Source organism: Pristiophorus japonicus, chromosome 17, assembly GCF_044704955.1.
Source record: "Pristiophorus japonicus isolate sPriJap1 chromosome 17, sPriJap1.hap1, whole genome shotgun sequence".
Taxonomy (NCBI): Eukaryota; Metazoa; Chordata; class Chondrichthyes; family Pristiophoridae; genus Pristiophorus; species Pristiophorus japonicus.
In genome coordinates this window covers 122,362,967-122,380,510 of record NC_091993.1, presented here as the reverse complement: position 1 = coordinate 122,380,510, position 17,544 = coordinate 122,362,967, and the positions used below count along the sequence as shown (strand labels likewise).

Genomic DNA, 17,544 nt, shown 5'->3' with positions numbered 1-17,544 from the left:
AATCAGGGATGGTCAAGAGGGCAGAATTAGAGGACGCAGACATCTTGGGGGGTGGGCTGGAGGAGATTACAGAGATGGGGAGGGGTGCGGCCATGGAGGGATTTGAAAACAAGGATGAGAATTTTGACAAGTTGTCACGCACTCCATATTTCAGCTGCACCATCTTCATCTTTTCTAATTTCTTCTTTTCAGTCCTGGCGTTGCTGGTGTTGACCGGGCACTTTGCCCCGGTTGCTGCAAGGCAGGTCAACGGAGCTGCAAACCAGGCTGCAGATCTCATCGCAATGTTCCTCTAACGCAGCCACGTCGAAAGACCGCTTGACGGAGAGAGAGAGAGAGAGAGGGGACGGCAGCCTGCCGACACGAGCGGTCAAACGCCATGGCCGTGCCCAGCGCCAAGTTGTTCCACTGGCAGCCCCTGGCGCCCTTGCCCTTCGGCCGGGTCTACTGCACCCCAGTGGAGTGCGGGGGGCAGCTCTACCTGCTTGGGGGCTGCGACCAAGCCGGGACCCCCATGAGCAGCTGCGAGGTTTACTCCCCCGAGGCCAATCGGTGGACCGCCCTGCCACCCATGCCCACGCCCAGAGCAGGAGTGGCGGTGGCAGCCCTGGGGAAGCGGATGATGGTGATCGGGGGCATGGGAGTGCGTCAGAACCCCCTGTCCACGGTGGAGATGTACAACGTGGAAGAGGGCAGGTGGGAAAAGAAGAATTCCTTGTGTGAAGCTGCCATGGGAGTGTCCGTGACTGTAAAAGGTAACTTTGATCCCGGGGACAATGGACTTCAGCTATGTGGATAGACTGGAGAAGCTGAGATTGTTGTCCTATTGATATGTGTAAAATTATAGATAGAGTGGATAGGACAGACCCATTTCCATTACCAGAGGGGTCAATAACCAGGGGACATAGATTTAAAGTAATTGGTAGAAGGATTTGAGGGGAAATTTCTTCACCCAGAGGGTGTTGGAGGTCTGGAACTCCCTGCCTAAAAAGGTGGTAGAGGCAGAAAACCTCACCACATTTTAAAAAGTACTTGTGTGCAGACTTGAAGTGCCGTAACCTACAGGGCTACGGATCAAGAGCTGGAAAGTGGGATTAGGCTGGGTAGCTCTTTGTCGGCCGGCACGGACACAACGGGCCGAAACGGCCTCCTTCCATGCTGTAAATTTCTCTGATTCTATTCCTTAGAGCAGAGAAGATTAAGGGGAGATTTACTGGAATGGTACCAGGCTCGAGAGGCCGTATGCTCTTATACTGCTCTTGAATGTTCTTATGTTCTGTGAAACTGGTTTGGGACATCCTGAAGTTGAGAAAGGCGCTATATAAAGTTCTTTCCTTTTTACATGTGCTCAAAATGTGGTTCTGGTTGGATTTTGTCTGTGGCCCAGTAGTTCACTGGCTGAATTCGGATGCAAAGAAAGACCATTGGTGAATGGGGGAAAATACTGGAGGGTGACTGAATAGAACTAGTTTTGATGAGCTCCACCAGAGAGGAGGGGGGGAAGGCAGGTTGGGAGTGGGTGGGGGGGGGGGGGTGGATATTTTAACCGTGTTTAATAGCTGGTGCGTAGAATTGAGACATGCAATGAGTTCCCCGACTTGTGTAATTCCAGACTGTCGGGTGTATGCGGTGGGCGGAATGGGATCCGACACGTATCCACAAGCCAACCTCCAGCAGTACGATATTATGAAGGATGTGTGGCTCTCACTCCCTGCCATGCCGACACCCAGATATGCAGCTACCACCTTCCTTCGAGGCAGCAAGATCCACGTGTTTGGTAAGGCCCGGCACATTAACAAAGAAAGACTTACTTTTATATAGTGCCCTTCACGTCCACCGGACGTCACAAAGCACTTTACAGCCATTGCAGTACTTTTGGAGAGTAGTCACTGCTGCAGTGCGGGAAACTTGGCAGCCAATTTGCGCACAGCAAGCTCCCACATGAGATAATGACCCAGATCATCTATTTTAGTGATGTTGGTTGACGGAGAAAAATTGTGCAGGACACCGGGGAGAGCACACCTGCTCTTCTTCGAAATAGTGCCGTGGGATCTTTTGCGTCCACGTGAACGGGCAGTCGGGGCCTCGGTTTAACGTCTCTTCTGAAAGACGTCCCCTCCGACAATGCAGCACTACAGTGTCCGCTGTGGCTCAGTGGGCAGCACTCTCGCCTCCGAGTCAGAAGGTTGTGGGTTCAAGTCCCACTCCAGGGTCTTAAGCACATAAATCTAGGCTGACACTGCACTGGAGTGCTGAGGGAGTGCTGCACTGTCGGAGGTGCCGTCTTTCAGATGAGACATTAAACTGAGGCCCCATCTGCCCTCTCCGGTCCTGTCTGCCCTAAAATATCACATGACACTGTTTTGAAGAAGAGCAGGGGAGTTATCCCCGGTGTCCTGGCCAATATTTATCCCTCAATCAACATAACAAACACAGATTATCTGGTCATTATCACATTGCTGTTTATGGGAGCTTGCTGTGCGCAAATATTCTGCCCTGTTTCCCACATTACAACAGTGACTACACTCCAAAAGTACTGTAAAGCACTTTGAGATACCTGGTGGTCGTGAAAGGCGCTATACAAATGTAAGTCTTTTTTTTCTCAGCATTGCACTGGAGTGTCAGCCTTAAGCTGCTCCCTTGCCTTTCTCGCCCCTCTCCTGGTTTGGGGTCTGTGGTGGTGAAATCCGGCGGTTCCACTGCGTGATCGAACAGTCCGAGCTGAGATAATGCCGTGCCTTTCTCCTGTGACAGGTGGGAGGCAAGCAAAGATCCCGGTCACTGCTTTCGAAGTCTATGACACCGAGGCAAGGTCATGGACCAAGTTTCCGAGCATTCCTGGCCGGCAAGCCTTCTCGAGCTACGTGATGACCGAGAAGAGCTTCTTCAGTCTGGGAGGCTTGCAGCAGGCGCGAGGCTACAAGAAGCCCAAGTTTGTCAGGACCGTGGAGGTGTTTGACATTGAGCAAGGTATGTATGGGCTTCCCTGTGCAGAGTGACAGCCCTGTGAGAAGAAAATTCGACCTCTCCGAGAATCTTAATGTATCTGAGCATAGTAGAGAAAGAGAGTATGTGATGCCTGGAGAATGTTTTTAATTCAAATTGTAGATGTGGACATCGCTGGGAAGGCCAACATTTATTAAGAACATAAGAACATAAGAAATAGGAGCAGGAGTAGGCCATACGGCCCCTTGAGCCTGCTCCGCCATTTAATAAGGTCATGACTGATCTGATCATGGACTCAGCTCCACTTCCCCTCCCGCTCCCCATAACCCTTTATCCCCATATCGGTTAAGAAACTGTCTATTTCTGTCTTAAATTTATTCAATGTCCCAGCCTCCACTGCTCTCTGAAACAGCGAATTCCACAAATTTACCACCCTCTGAGAGAAGAAATTTCTCCTCATCTCAGTTTTAAATGGGCGGCCCCTTATTCTAAGATCATGCCCTCTAGTTCTAGTCTCCCCCATCAGTGGAAACATCTTCTCTGCATCCACCTTGTCAAGCCCCCTCATAATCTTATACGTTTCGATAAGATCACCTCTCATTCTTCTGAACTCCAATGAGTAGAGGCCCAACCTACTCAACCTTTCCTCATAAGTCAACCCCCTCATCCCCAGAATCAACCGAGTGAACCTTCTCTGAACTGCCTCCAAAGCAAGTATATCCTTTCGTAAATATGGAAACCAAAACTGCACGCAGTATTCCAGGTGCGGTCTCACCAAGGTAATGTCCCTTGGTTCTGAATGCTCCTACCAAAGTAAATAGTTTCTCTCTATCTAGCCTGTAGAATCCCTTTACCATTGAGTGTGCACAGGCTACAACAACTTGTATTTATATAGCACCTTTAACATAGTAAAACATCCCAAGAAGCTTCACAGGAGTATTATAAGCCATTTTTAAAAATTGACACCAAGCCATATAACCAAAAGCAAAAGAACTAGGTTTTAAGGAGCATCTTAAAGGAGGTAGTGAGGCAGAGAGGTTTAGGGAGGGAGTTCCAGAGCTTGGGGCTCAGGCAACAGAAGGCACGGCCACCAATGGTTGAGCGATTATAACCAGGGATGCTCAAAAGGGCAGAATTTGAGGAGTGCCGACATCTCGGGGCGGGGGTGGGGGGGGTTTGTGGGGCTGGAAGAGATTACAGAGATAGGGAGGGGCGAGGTCATGGAGGGATATGAAAATGAGAATTTTGAAATCGAGGCGTTGCTTAACTGGAAGCCAATGTAGGTCAACGAGCACAGGGGTGATGGGTGAGCGGGACTTGGTGCGAGTTAGGACATGGGCTGCCGAGTTTTGGATGACCTCAAGTTTACGTAGGGTAGAAAGTGGGAGGCCAGCCAGGAGTGAGTTGGAATAGTCAAGTCTAGAGATAACAAAGGCACGGATGAGGGTTTCAGCAGCGGATGAGCTGAGGCGGGGCGGAGACATAGAAACATAGAAAATAGGTGCAGGAGTAGGCCATTCGGCCCTTCGAGCCTGCACCACCATTCAATAAGATCATGGCTGATCATTCACCTCAGTACCCCTTTCCTGATTTCTCTCCATACCCCTTGATCCCTTTAGCCGTAAGGGCCATATCTAACTCCCTTTTGAATATATCTAATGAACTGGCCTCAACAACTTTCTGAGGTAGAGAATTCCACAGGTTAACAACTCTCCGAGTGAAGAAGTTTCTCCTCATCACGGTCCTAAATAGCTTACCCCTTATCCTTGGTCTGTGACCCCTGGTTCTGGACTTCCCCAGCATTGTGAACATTCTTCCTGCCTCTAACCTGTCCAATCCCATCAGAATTTTATATGTTTCTATGAAATCCCCTCTCATTCTTCTAAACTCCAGTGAATACAAGCCCAGTTGATCCAGTCTCTCCTCGTATGTCAGTCCTGCCATCCTGGGAATCAGTCTGGTGAACCTTCGCTACACTCCCTCAATAGCAAGAACATCCTTCCTCAGATTAGGAGATCAAAACTGAACACAATATTCAAGGTTTGGCCTCACCAAGGCCCTGTACAATTGCAGTAAGACCTCCCTGCGCCTATACTCAAATCCTCTCGCTATGAAGGCCAACATGCCATTTGCCGCCTTCACCGCCTGCTGTACCTGCATGCCAACTTTCAATGACTGATGTACCATGACACCCATGTCTCGTTGCACCTCCCCTTTTCCTAATCTGTCACCATTCAGATAATATTCTGCCTTCCTGCTTTTGACACCAAAGTGGATAATCTCACATTTATCCACATTATACTGCATCTGCCATGCATTTACCCACTCACCTAACCTGTCCAAGTCACCCTGCAACCTCTTAGCATCCTCCTCACAGCTCACACTGCCACCCAGCTTAGTGTCGTCTGCAAACTTGGAGATATTACATTCAATTCCTTCATCCAAATCATTAATGTATATTGTAAAGAGCTGGGGTCCCAGCACTGAGACCTGCAGCCCTCCACTAGTCACTGCCTGCCATTCTGAAAAGGACCCATTTATTCCGACTCTTTGCTTCCTGTCTGCCAACCAGTTCTCTATCCACGTCAGTATATTACCCCCAATACCATGTGCTTTAATTTTGCACACTAATCTCTTGTGTGGGACCTTGTCAAAAGCCTTTTGAAAGTCCAAATACACCACATCCACGGGCGATGTTATGGAGATGGAAATATGTGGTCTTAGTTATCCTGCGGATATGTGGCCGGAGGTTAATTTCAGGGTCAAACATGAAACCAAGGTTGCGAACAGTGTGGTTCAGCCTCAGACAGATGCGAGGGAGAGGGATGGAGTCGGTGGCTAGGGTTTTCAGCTATTAGTGATATGGAGGAGGCATGGTGTGACGGGGTCACGGGGGTCGCCTAATTCTGCTCAGTCGGGACATCTACTCAGGTACGCTTACTAGTAGGAGTCACTAAATGGCGATCGGGAGCAGGTACTTTGTCCTTTTCCCATTCTAGCCTGGGACTGTAATGGAGAGATTCAGTGCCCCACCTGTGACCAGCTCGTACAGCACAGGCCAGTGACTGAACCCAGCACTTCCCCAGTCTGCTCCTGCTGTGCGTGTATTCTATGATATGTTTGCAGCTTTTGTTTTCGAGCATTTAGCTTTCGATAGTGAGGTCTCCGTGAATTTAAATTGCATTTTATAAAGGGACCATTCCGACTGAACTGAAACATTAATCACCAGACTCCCTGGGGCTAATCTTCTGCTTACTTCGATAAATTGCTGGCAACACTAGAACAGGCGGCCATAAATATAGGAGAGTCACTAATAAATGCAACAGAGAATTCAGGAGAAACGTCTTTACCCAGAGAGCGGTGAGAATGTGGAACTCGCTGCCACAGGGAGGGGTTGAGGAGAATACCATTGATTCATTTAAGAGGAAGCTAGAACAGCAGATAAGGGAGAAAGGAATAGAAGGATATGCTGACAGGGTGAGTTGAAGAGGGGTGGGAGTGGGCTGGTGTGGAGCATAAACACTGGCATGGAACAATCGGGGCAAGTGGTCTGTTTCTGTATTGTTAATAGACTTGACTGTTCCAACGCACTTCTGGCTGACCTCCCACATTCTACCCTACGTAAACTAGAGGTGATCCAAAAATCAGTTTCTGTGTCCTAACTCGCACCAAGTCCCGATCCCCCATCACCCCTGTGCTCGCTGACCTACACTGGCTTCCAGTTCAGCAACACCTCGATTTCAAAATCCTTATTTTCAAACCCCTCCCTATCTCTGTATTCGCCTCCAGCCTCACAACCCCCCAAGATGTCTGCTCTCCTCTAATTCTGCCCTCTTGAGCATCACTGATTATAATCACTCAACCACTGGCCGTGCCTTCTGTTGCCTGGGCCCCAAGCTCTGGAACTCCCTGCGTGAACCTCTCCGCCTCTCTACCTCTCTTTCCTCCTTCAAGACGCTTCTTAAAACCGACCTCTTTGACCGAGCTTCCGGTTTATTTTATTGAAGAATGGCCACTTGAAGGTGCAGCCTTAGAGCTAGTGTGAGCCAAGACTTAGTGGGCAGCACTCTCATAGAAACATAGAAACATAGAAAATAGGTGCAGGAGTAGGCCATTCAGCCCTTCGAGCCTGCACCGCCATTCAATGAGTTCATGGCTGAACATGCAACTTCAGTACCCCCTTCCTGCTTTCTCGCCATACCCCTTGATCCCCCTAGTAGTAAGGACTTCATCTAACTCCCTTTTGAATATATTTAGTGAATTGGCCTCAACAACTTTCTGTGGTAGAGAATTCCACAGGTTCACCACTCTCTGGGTGAAGAAGTTTTTCCTCATCTCGGTCCCAAATGGCTTATCCCTTATCCTTAGACTGTGACCCCTGGTTCTGGACTTCCCCAACATTGGGAACATTCTTCTCCTCTGAGTCAGAAGGTTGTAGGTTCATAGTCCCACTCCAGGGACTGGAACACAAAGATCTAGGCTGACACTCCCAATGCAGTGCTGAGGGAGTGCTGCAATGTTGGAGGTGCCGCCTTTGCTGGCAAAATATTTATCCCTCAATTAACATCACTCAAAAACTGATCATCTGGTCATCATCACATTGCTGTCTGTGGGAGCTTGCTGTGCGTTTCTCACATTACAACAGTGACTACACTTTAAAAGTACTTCATTGGCTGTAAAGCGCTTTGGGACAACCTGAGCAATGTTCCCTCTAATTTGTTTTTTGCGCTGCATTGCCCATTAAAATTTGGGCGTTTTTTCCATTTCAAAGTCGCTTAGTGGCCTGCGTGGGACCTCCAATCCATCGCACGGCCGCACAACTTAATGGGAACGTTGACCCTGATGTTGTGAAAGTCGCAGTATAAAGTCCCATTCCCCCGCCCTGTCCCCGCAGCCCTCCAAATCTTTTTCCTTCGGGTACTTATCCAATTCCCTTTGGAAAGCCACGATTGAATCTGCCCCCACAACCTTTTCATGCAGTGCATTCCAGATCCTAACCATTTGCTGCGTAAAAAAGTTTTTTCTCATATCACCTTTGCTTCTTCTGCCAATTACATGCCAGTTCTTTAAGGAATGTTGGAATTGCTGATTGATAAAAGACCAAAGTTAATCTAGTTCACCTTCTACCATCCTGATGGTTCCATGATACAACAATAATGGAGTTGTTAACTAATTACAGCAATCAGTCTCTATCAATGAGTCTACAACAGACCCAGATACGAGGCGAGTGTAATGTATTTGCTTCATGGGTTCTTTGCTTAATAGCAATGTGCTGCTATGAATTCTTAAGAACTAGTTGGTTTATTAACAAAGTTTTAACAATCACACGACACATTACCAGTTCATCCATCAAGCTCACAATCACCTACCTCACCGTGGATCCCCTGAACCCAACTGGCTGGGGTTTTATTGAGTCTTGTGAACATCATGTGACTGGCTAAGCCGCTCCCAACTCAACAGCTCTACAACTATTTTAAAGTTAAATCAAGTGCCCCCCCCACCGATTAAAGAGGGGGCACTAAAACCGACAAAATAAACCAATTAAACTTTAGACATGTGGTTCAAATTAAAATGTGGTTGCCGGGGGTGACGATGCACTCCAGTCCCTCCGGCGCCCACCTCTCGCGGAAGACCGCGAGTGTACCGGTGGACACCGCATGCTCCATCTCCAGGGCCACCCTGGCTCGGATGTAACCGCGGAAGAGAGTCAGGCAGTCGGGCTGAACGACCCTTCAACAGCTCTACAAACCTGTGAGCACGCTCGCAGGGGCACACATTCCAGCGAGGAAATCCCCCGATGGTTCCAAGCAGAATGGCTGAACAATGATCAGCAGCAGGAACCCTGGCTCATTCTTTTTCCTTCCACTGGGACACTAGAGCCAAGGACAGCATCATTAAAATTAACTAACTCAGCACAGACCAGGGATTGAACCTGGGGTGCTCCTTGCCTGTGCCTTTATTGACTTGAACAGGTAATAAAAATGGGGAGAGATGTTAAATGGGCTGATGGTTCATTGTCACCGGTTTTACACTATTGCTCAAAGGCAAAATCTACTGCCATGTCTCTTTTATCCCTTTCTCTTTATCTATTTCACTCTTTCAGTGTGCAATTTTGGTCTGCTTACCGAAGGAAGGATATACTTGCCTTAGAGGGGATGCAACGAAAGTTCACTAGACTGATTCCTGGGATGAGTGGGTTGTCCTATAAGGAGAGATTGAGTAGACTAGGCCCATACTCTGGAGTTTAGAAGAATGAGAGATGATCTAATTGAAACATACAAAATTCTTAGAGGGCTTGGCAGGGTAGATGCTGAGAGGATGTTTCCCCTGGCTGGGGAGTCTAGAACTAGTGGTCACAGTCTCAGGATAAGGGGTCGACTATTTAGGACTGAGATGAGGAGAAATACCTTTACTCAGTGGGTTGTGAGTCTTCGGAGGGCTGTGGATGCTCAGTCGTTGAGTATATTCAAGACAGAAATCCATAGATTTTTGAACACTAAGGGAATCAAGGGTTATGGAGATCAGGTGTTAAGGTGGAAGATCAGCCATGATCTTATTGATCTTATTGAATGGCGGAGCAGGCTCAAGGGGCCATAAGGCCTACTCCTGCTCCTTATTCTTATGTTCACTCTCACCAACTGTCCATCCCTATCTTTCCCCCTTCTCTCTATCCCCTTCATGTTTTGCTTACATTCTCCTTTTGTTCCCTGTCCTTTCCCATTGACTGCCCAGGAGGCTGGATGAAGACAGAACGTCGCTTCAACATGAAGAAGAGGAGAGCAGACTTTGTGGCTGCGTATTTCCGAGGACGGGTGATAGTGGCCGGAGGTCTGGGTAAGTCACTCACTTCTCCTTTTGGAATAATGTTTCACCTTTCATACAATGTTAAGGTCCTCCTGAATCCTGTGGCATTCCCAGTTGGCTGTCTGTTGTTGGCCGGTTGCTAATGCTCCACATACATCCAGCCACTAGATGGCGTGTGTGGCCTGTACAAGTTGAGTTTTCTCTCTTGCTTCCCTGAAGAAAGCTCCTGGATTTCGCTCAGCGCTTGTTAAAAAATATATTCATTTTCTGAAATTTTTTTAAGTTTATTAATTCACGGATCTGGTCGTCGCTGGCAAGACCAACATTTATTGCCCATCCCTAATTTCCCCTTGAGAAGGTTTCACAAAAGTCCAACATGTTAAGGTTCATCCTTCCCTCTTCCGCCTTTCGTGGGTGTCCTAACCCGAAACACGTTCCCACTCTTAATGTCTTTCCCCGAGACCCTCTGAAACGAGTAGGGAGCTACTAAACTTTGGAATTCCACAGGAATTCTCCCAACCTCTGCCATGTGGTTATATTACTGGACATAATCCAGAGGAGGTGAGTTCACATCCCACTTGGGCAGTTTGAGCATTTAATTTTAATTGAAAAGAGCTGGTCTGAGTAAATAGTGACCATGAAGCTGTCGGTTTGTCGTTAAAAACCCAACTGGATCACTCATGTCCCTTTAGGGAAGGAAACATGCCATCCTTACCCGGTCTGGCCTATATGTGACTCCAGTCCCACACCAATGTGGCTGACTCTTAACTGCCATCTGGTTTGCTAGGCCACTACAATCAGTTGGATCAAACTTTCGCAAGAGCAACCAGGGATGGGGTAATAAATGCCGGCTTTGCCAGCGACACCCACATAAGCCACCTTCAACATTCACTCCCTCCACCACCGGCGCACCGTGGCTGCAGTGTGCACCATCTATAAGATGCACTGCAGCAACTCGCCAAGGATTCTTCAACAGCACCTCCCAAACCCGCGACCTCTACCCTAGAAGGACAAGGGCAGCAGGCGCATGGGAACACCACCACCTCCACGTTCCCCTCCCAGTCACACACCATCCTGACTTGGAAATATATCGGCCGTTCCTTCATCGTCGCTGGGTCACAATCCTGGAACTCCCTCCCTAACAGCACTGTGGGAGCACCTTCACCACACGGACTGCAGCGGTTCAAGAAGGCGGCTCACCACCACCTTCTCAAGGGGCAATTAGGGATGGGCAATAAATGCCGGCCTTGCCAGAGATGCCCACATCCCAGGAATGAATTTTTAAAAGTCCAGTCCATTCATCTGTTGATCACTCTTTGAAAGAAAGAAATTACATTTATATAGCGCCTTTCACAACCTCAGGACATCCCAAAGTGAAGAGTAGTCACTTTTGTAATGTAGGAAATGCAGCAAATTTGAACACAGCAAGCTGCCACAAATAGCAATGAGATAATGTCCAGAGGCATTTTTGGCCAGGACACCGAGGATAACTCCCCTGGCTCTTCTTCGAAATAGTGCCATGGGATCTTCTACGTCCACCTGAGGGGCCTCGGTTTAACACCTCCGCTGAAAGACAGTACCTCATACAGTGCAGCACTCCCTCAGCACTGTACTGGGAGTGTCCGCCTAGATTTTTGTGCTTAAGTTTCTCGAGTGGGACTTGAACCAACAACCTTCTGACTCAGAGACAAGAGTGCTGCCCACTGAGCCACAGCTGACACTTTGTGGGAGAAAGAAATCCCGGAAACCTCGGGACTGAGGCCGTTCCGGATTCCAGGTATTTCTGGATTTCGGAACGTCTTTGCCTGGGCCGAGGAAGGTAGGTAGGGGAGATTGGTCGGGATGCCAGAGGGGTCGGGGCGCGGGGGGGGGGGGGGAGGGTCGGTCGGGCCGCTGGAGGTTGGGCCGTGGCGGGGTCGGGCTGAGGTGGGAGGGAGGTCGGGCTGAGGCCAGGGAAGGTTGGTTGGGCCGAGGTCGGGCGGCCAGAGGTTGGGCCTCCGAGGCAGGGGAGTCCGGATTTCGGGATATTTCCCGGTTTCCCGACGACCTAGCCGCGGATCAGCCCGGTGTCTGGATTCCGGAGCTCTGGATTCTGGAGGTTGCACCTGTACAACTCAGTGGTTTACTCGCCCATTTGGGTGGCAGTTAAGAATCAACCATGTTGGTGTGAGCCAGACTGGGTACTCACTGATCAATTTCGGCTGGTTTTCACCCTTTCTGCACCAGCAGGCATTCCTTTTATCCCTAAATGATTCAGTATCACTCCGTATAACCCAAACCTTTGCCTGAATTGTCACTTCTGTTTGAGCAGTGACTGAGTGCATGCAGGTGATCAGTATCTGCGAACAGCCAGGGGGCAGGGAGCAAGGGATGGGTGGGGAGCAGGGGCTGGGGTGGACAGGGGCTGGGGGGGGTGGGGTGGGGAAGGAGATGGGGACAGGGGAGGGAGGAGACGGGGGGGGGGGAGGGGAATAGTGGATGGAGAGGAGAGGGGAATGGAGGGAGAGGGTAGTAGGGGTCGGGGAGGAGCAGGGGTTAGGGGGGAAGGGATGGGGGAAATGTGGGAGGGAGAGGAGCAGGAGGCGGGGAAAGAGGGGATGGGGAGATGGGGAGTGGGTGGGAAATGGGGGGCGTGGAAGGGGGGGGTTAAGAGATGAGGGGGGTAGGAGATGGGGAGGGGGGAGTAGGGAACGGACGAGCAGGGGGGCAGGGGAACAGAGAGCTGCCGGGAGAGTAGGGGACATGGGAAATGGGGACGGAGGGGGACGGCGGGGGGGTGTGGATAGGGGATGGAGAAGAGCGGGGGATGGAGGGGGAGGGGAGCAGGAGACCGGGGGTGAAGAGGGGGGGGGGAATAGGGGACGGGGGAGGGGAGCAGGGGATGGGGGCTGCAGTGACACGGCTCCCTTTGTATTGTTTCCACAATCAGTATAGGAGGTCCCGGCAGCAGGGAGGCTACAATCGATCTCGGTGACCATTAGCCAGGAAGAGGCGGAAATGTATCCGGGATTCCACTTGCTGTTGCTTTCTGCCGAGAATGTGCCAGCTTGTGGGGCTTCACTGGGTAACTGGAATTGGTGTCGGCCGTGAAGGTCTCTGCAGTCGAATAGCTCACTCCCTAAACTCATGCACATGAAGGACGGCCGCTTGGGCGAGTTACTGTCGGATTGCGGGTTTCCATGGGGACCATTGCCCAATGTGAGCCAGCGCCTTCAGCACATGTGCCAGCAGTGGCCCAGTGGGTAGCACCCTCGCCTCTGAGTCAGAAGGTTGTGGGTTCAAATCCCACTCCAGAGACTTTGAGCCCACAATCTAGGCTGACGCTCCCCGTGCAGTGCTGAGGGAGTGCTGCACTGTCGGAGGTGCCGTCTTTCGGCTGAGACATTAAACCGAGGCCCCACCTGCCCGCTCGGGTGGATGTAAAAGATCCCATGGCACTATTTCGAAGAAGAGCAGGGGGGGGAGTTCTCCCTGGGGCCAATATGTATCCCTCAATCAACATCACTAAAACAGATTATCTGGTCGTTATCATATTGCTGTTTTTGGGATCTTGCTGTGCGCAAATTGGCTGCCACATTACAACAGTGGCTACACTTCAAAAGTACTTCATTGGCTGTAAACCACTTTAAACCGCCGGTTGGTTGTGAAAGGTGCTATATAAATGCAAGTCTTTCTTTCATGAAGGGGAATAAAACAGGCTGGCTAACAACAAAAGTAAAGGTGCCAAGGTGTGCCTGGCAGACACGATGCGAGTCTTCCCTTGAGTTTCTGCCCCGCCCGTTCGATTGCGATTTTGGTTAGCTGTGTCGTTCCCGGCGCTCGGGGGAGGGGGAACTGAAAGCTCGGTGAGGTCGGGACGCATCAACTGGTTGTGTGTCTGCTTTTTCAGGGAACCAGCCGGCGGTCCTGGGCTCGGCCGAGGCCCTGCACCCGGCGAAGAACCGCTGGGAGCTGCTGCCACCCATGCCCACCGCTCGTAGCACCTGCTCCAGCATCGTCTTCCAGAACCGCCTGCTGGTCATCGGCGGGGTGTCGCACGGGCCCAGCGACGCCGTGGAAGCGCTCTGCCCGGCGGACACGTAGACGCGCCGGGCCGGCCTGTTCCCGGAGCGCGTGGCAGGGGGGAGACGCGGAAGAGCGGCCAGCCAATGGTGGGCAGGAGGCCTCTTCAACACAAGAACATCAGAACTAGGAGCAGGAGACGGCCACATGGGCCCCCCCCCCCCCTTGAGCCTGCTCCGCCATCCAATGAGATCACAGCTGGTCTTCGACCATAGCTCCACTTTCACACCCGATCCCCAAATCCCTTGATACCCCTCTGTAATGTATTTGCTTCATAGGCTCTTGGCTTAAAAATTCATGGCAACACATTGCTATTAAGAACTAGTTGGTTTATTAGCAAAAGGTTTAACAATCACACTACACATTACCAGTTCAACTATTTCAGTTGTGCACTTTAAACAAATGCCCCCTACAAGGGGGTCACACTCCAAAATACATTTTTTTTCTCCCTTTTTTGGTTTTTTTTTAAGGGCACTAAAATACCACATTACCCGTTCATGCACCAGGCTCACAAACACCTGCCCCATCGTGGATCCCTGAACCCAACTGGCTGGGGTTTTATTGAGTCTTGTGAACATCACGTGACTGGCTAAGCCACTCACAACGCAACAGCTCTACAAACCTGTGAGCATGCCCACTGGTGCATACATTATACCCCTAGAATGCAAAAATCACTCTATCTTAGCCTTGAATATACTCAACAATTTCAGCATCCGTGGCCCTCTAGGGTAGAGAATTCCAAAGATTCACAACCCTCTGAGTAAAGACATTCCTCCTCATCTCAGTCTTTAATGGCCGACTCCTTATCCTGAAACGATGACCTTGCTCGAGGATTTTTTAAACTTTTGCCTCAACTTGAAGGGTTTTCCATTCCCGTCTCACCCCTCCAATTAAGTGTCAGAACTTAGGAGGGAGCTGAATTCATCCCACCTCCCTCCCTCCCCACCCCCTCCCTCCCCAACCCTACCCCCCACCCATCTTCCTCCCCCCCACCCACCTCTTCCCCCATGTAACACAAGGCTTCAGTTACTTTCCTCCCATCATAGAATGGTTACAGCATGGGAGAAGGCCATTCAGCCCATCGAGCCCGTGCCGACTCTCCGCCAGTCCCACTCCCCATCCTATGCCCCTAGCCCTGCAATTCTTTTTCCTTCAGGAACTTATCCAACTCCCTTTTGAAAGCCACAATTGAATCTGCCTTCACCACCCTCTCAGGCAGCGCATTCCAGATCCTCACCACTCGCTCTGTAAAAACGTTTTTCCTCATGTCGCCTTTGGTTCTTTTGCCAATCGCCTTAAATCTGTGTCCTCTGGTCCGCCAATGGGAACCGTTTCTCTCTGTCTACTCTGTTCGGACCCCTCATTATTTTGAACACCTCTATCAAATCTCTCCATTTTCCTATCCTATTCCCCTCCCTTCCTCCTCGGCCATATCCTTCCACTGCTCAGGGAGTTTATCCAAGGGGTTTTTTTTTTCTCTTGGAAGTAGTGCCCACTCGACTGTTCTAGAGATGATTTTTTTTGTTTAATCGAGGAACTTGTTTGAAGGGCTGGGTCACTCGTGTGGGCATCAGTCGCCAACGTTGAACCGAGCGCAAGGGGAGAAGAAGATTCATTGCCTCAACCAATCAATCCATCAGGAGCAAATTGGATGAAAATAAGACTCAGTCTCTTAATCTTGCTGTTTGGGCCTGGGCGGGATCCTGACCGGACCTTAGCTTTGCCACTAACAACCCATCAAGCCATCTTACACATACCTGAACGCTGAACTCTGCCCAGGGTAACTGACAGCACCCAGGCTTCGGCTGATAAGTAACATTCGCCCCACACAAGTGCCGGGAAATGACCATCTCCAACATCTCGACGTTCCCCTCCAAGTCACATTATATCCCACGGCTTCCTCGGCACCAAACCCGCGACCTTCACCACCTAGAAGGTCAAGGGCAGCAGATGCATGGGAGCACCACCATCTCCAAATTCCCCTCCGAGTCACACACCATCCTGACTTGGAAATATATCGGCCGTTCCTTCATCGTCGCTGGGTCAAAATCCTGGAACTCCCTCCCTAACAGCACTGTGGGAGCACCTTCACCACACGGACTGCAGCGGTTCAAGAAGGCGGCTCACCACCACCTTCCCGAGGGCAATTAGGGATGGGCAATAAATGCCGGCCTTGCCAGCGACACCCGCATCCCGTGAATGGATACATTTTTTTAAAAACTTAAAAACAATTCAGATTCAAATTCAGAGCACCGGCACTCCTGGACAATGCTCGGCGATGCAAGGCAGCACCAAGTGTCGGGTATGTCGCTCATCGACCAACGAGGACGGCCTCTTGGATCCCACCGCGCAGAGACTCCGGTTGATTTTGGACGCAGCACGGGAGGAGATTCCAATCGACATCTTGTGGCTCAGCCCCACAGCACCGCTGTGCCGCAGTCCAGGGCAAAGGGCGCGGCAGCTTGGGGTACAACGCACGTAGGCTGCCAATCGGGTGACCCAGAAAAAAAAAACAGTATATTGAGGAACTGCACCCCAACAGCAGAGTGCGTCACCCAGCAACTTGCTCCCTCAAACCACAATAGCATTGGTGTGATTACAGTGTTAAGTGTAAATTAAGTGTAAGTGCACTGTTTTCTGTATTGGGACTGTGTACACAGTTGATGTATTCCAGCAGTATTACTGTATACCTCAGCCCTTAGACTATAGTGTTAACTCTGTGGTTATCGCTTATCAGATTGAAATATCATGTGAATTAGATAAAGTACCCAGACTAAACTACTTACGTGAGCCTGGACACGTACTCCATTCAGATTGAATAACATTCATGTACATTTGCTTCCACATTTGAAGATGTTTCCAGTTGTGGGGGAGTCCAGGGCCCATAAATATAAGATAGTCAGTAATAAATCCAACAACGGGGCAGCTTCATTGGGGGAATGATAATGCACAAGCTAAGAGCTAAAAGCAGTATTATTAACATGTTCAGGAGAAACCTCTTGACCCAGACAGTGGTTAGAATGTGCAGGCGACTTCCATAGATGCCTTCCTGGAAAGCTAGATAAAAACACGAGGGAGAAAGGAATAGAAGGATTTGCTGATGGCGGGAGATGAAGTAGGGAGGAAGTTGGGCCGCGTGGCTTGTGTTCTGTGCCGTGATTTCCGTGTGATACTGTCAGACACGACTGTCTCCCCCACCTCTCCACACGTCACTGCCTGATAGGGGGCGTGTGGCCAGGAAAGAAGGAGCAATTGGAGAAGAGAAGTTAGACCCTTTGGAATTCTCTACCCCAGAGGGCTGTGGATGCTCAGTCATCCAATACCAGCCGTTGCATACCAGCCACCACACGGGCTCGACAGAGCTAGGTCTTGGTCCAGTGGCAAGACGACTGGAGACCAACTCTGCTGAATGGACCTGGTGCACGCACATATCGCAGTATGGGCTGGCCCGTGCTGCCCCTAGGCCCCTGGCCCCAAACGCACGCCTCCCCTGGGCCCCGATCACATCCCTCCAGTCTCTGGCTGCTCCTTCGCCCCGATCTCGCCGCTTCTGCTGTATCTGCCCATGTTCCAATCACCGACCTGGACCTTGATGATGTCACTCTTCACTGCCGTTGCCCTCCTGCACCAGCTCGCGCTGCTCCCTGGACTAGTGTGCCCTCAAGAATGTGTATATTCAAGAACGAGACCAACAACAACTTGTATTGATATAGCGCCTTTAACGTAGTAAAA

At 50.3% G+C, this 17,544-nt stretch overlaps 1 protein-coding gene across 1 annotated transcript; it reads left to right on the top strand.

Annotated features, from left to right (window-relative positions):
• Nucleotides 1-379: 379 nt before the first annotated feature.
• Nucleotides 380-14,210, top strand: klhdc8a (kelch domain containing 8A). Its single transcript, XM_070859483.1, has 5 exons — nucleotides 380-755; nucleotides 1,613-1,777; nucleotides 2,755-2,970; nucleotides 9,679-9,780; nucleotides 13,640-14,210. The coding sequence occupies exons 1-5, from the start codon at nucleotides 380-382 to the stop codon at nucleotides 13,831-13,833; spliced, it is 1,053 nt and encodes a 350-aa protein (XP_070715584.1). The 3' UTR covers nucleotides 13,834-14,210.
• Nucleotides 14,211-17,544: the final 3,334 nt, after the last annotated feature.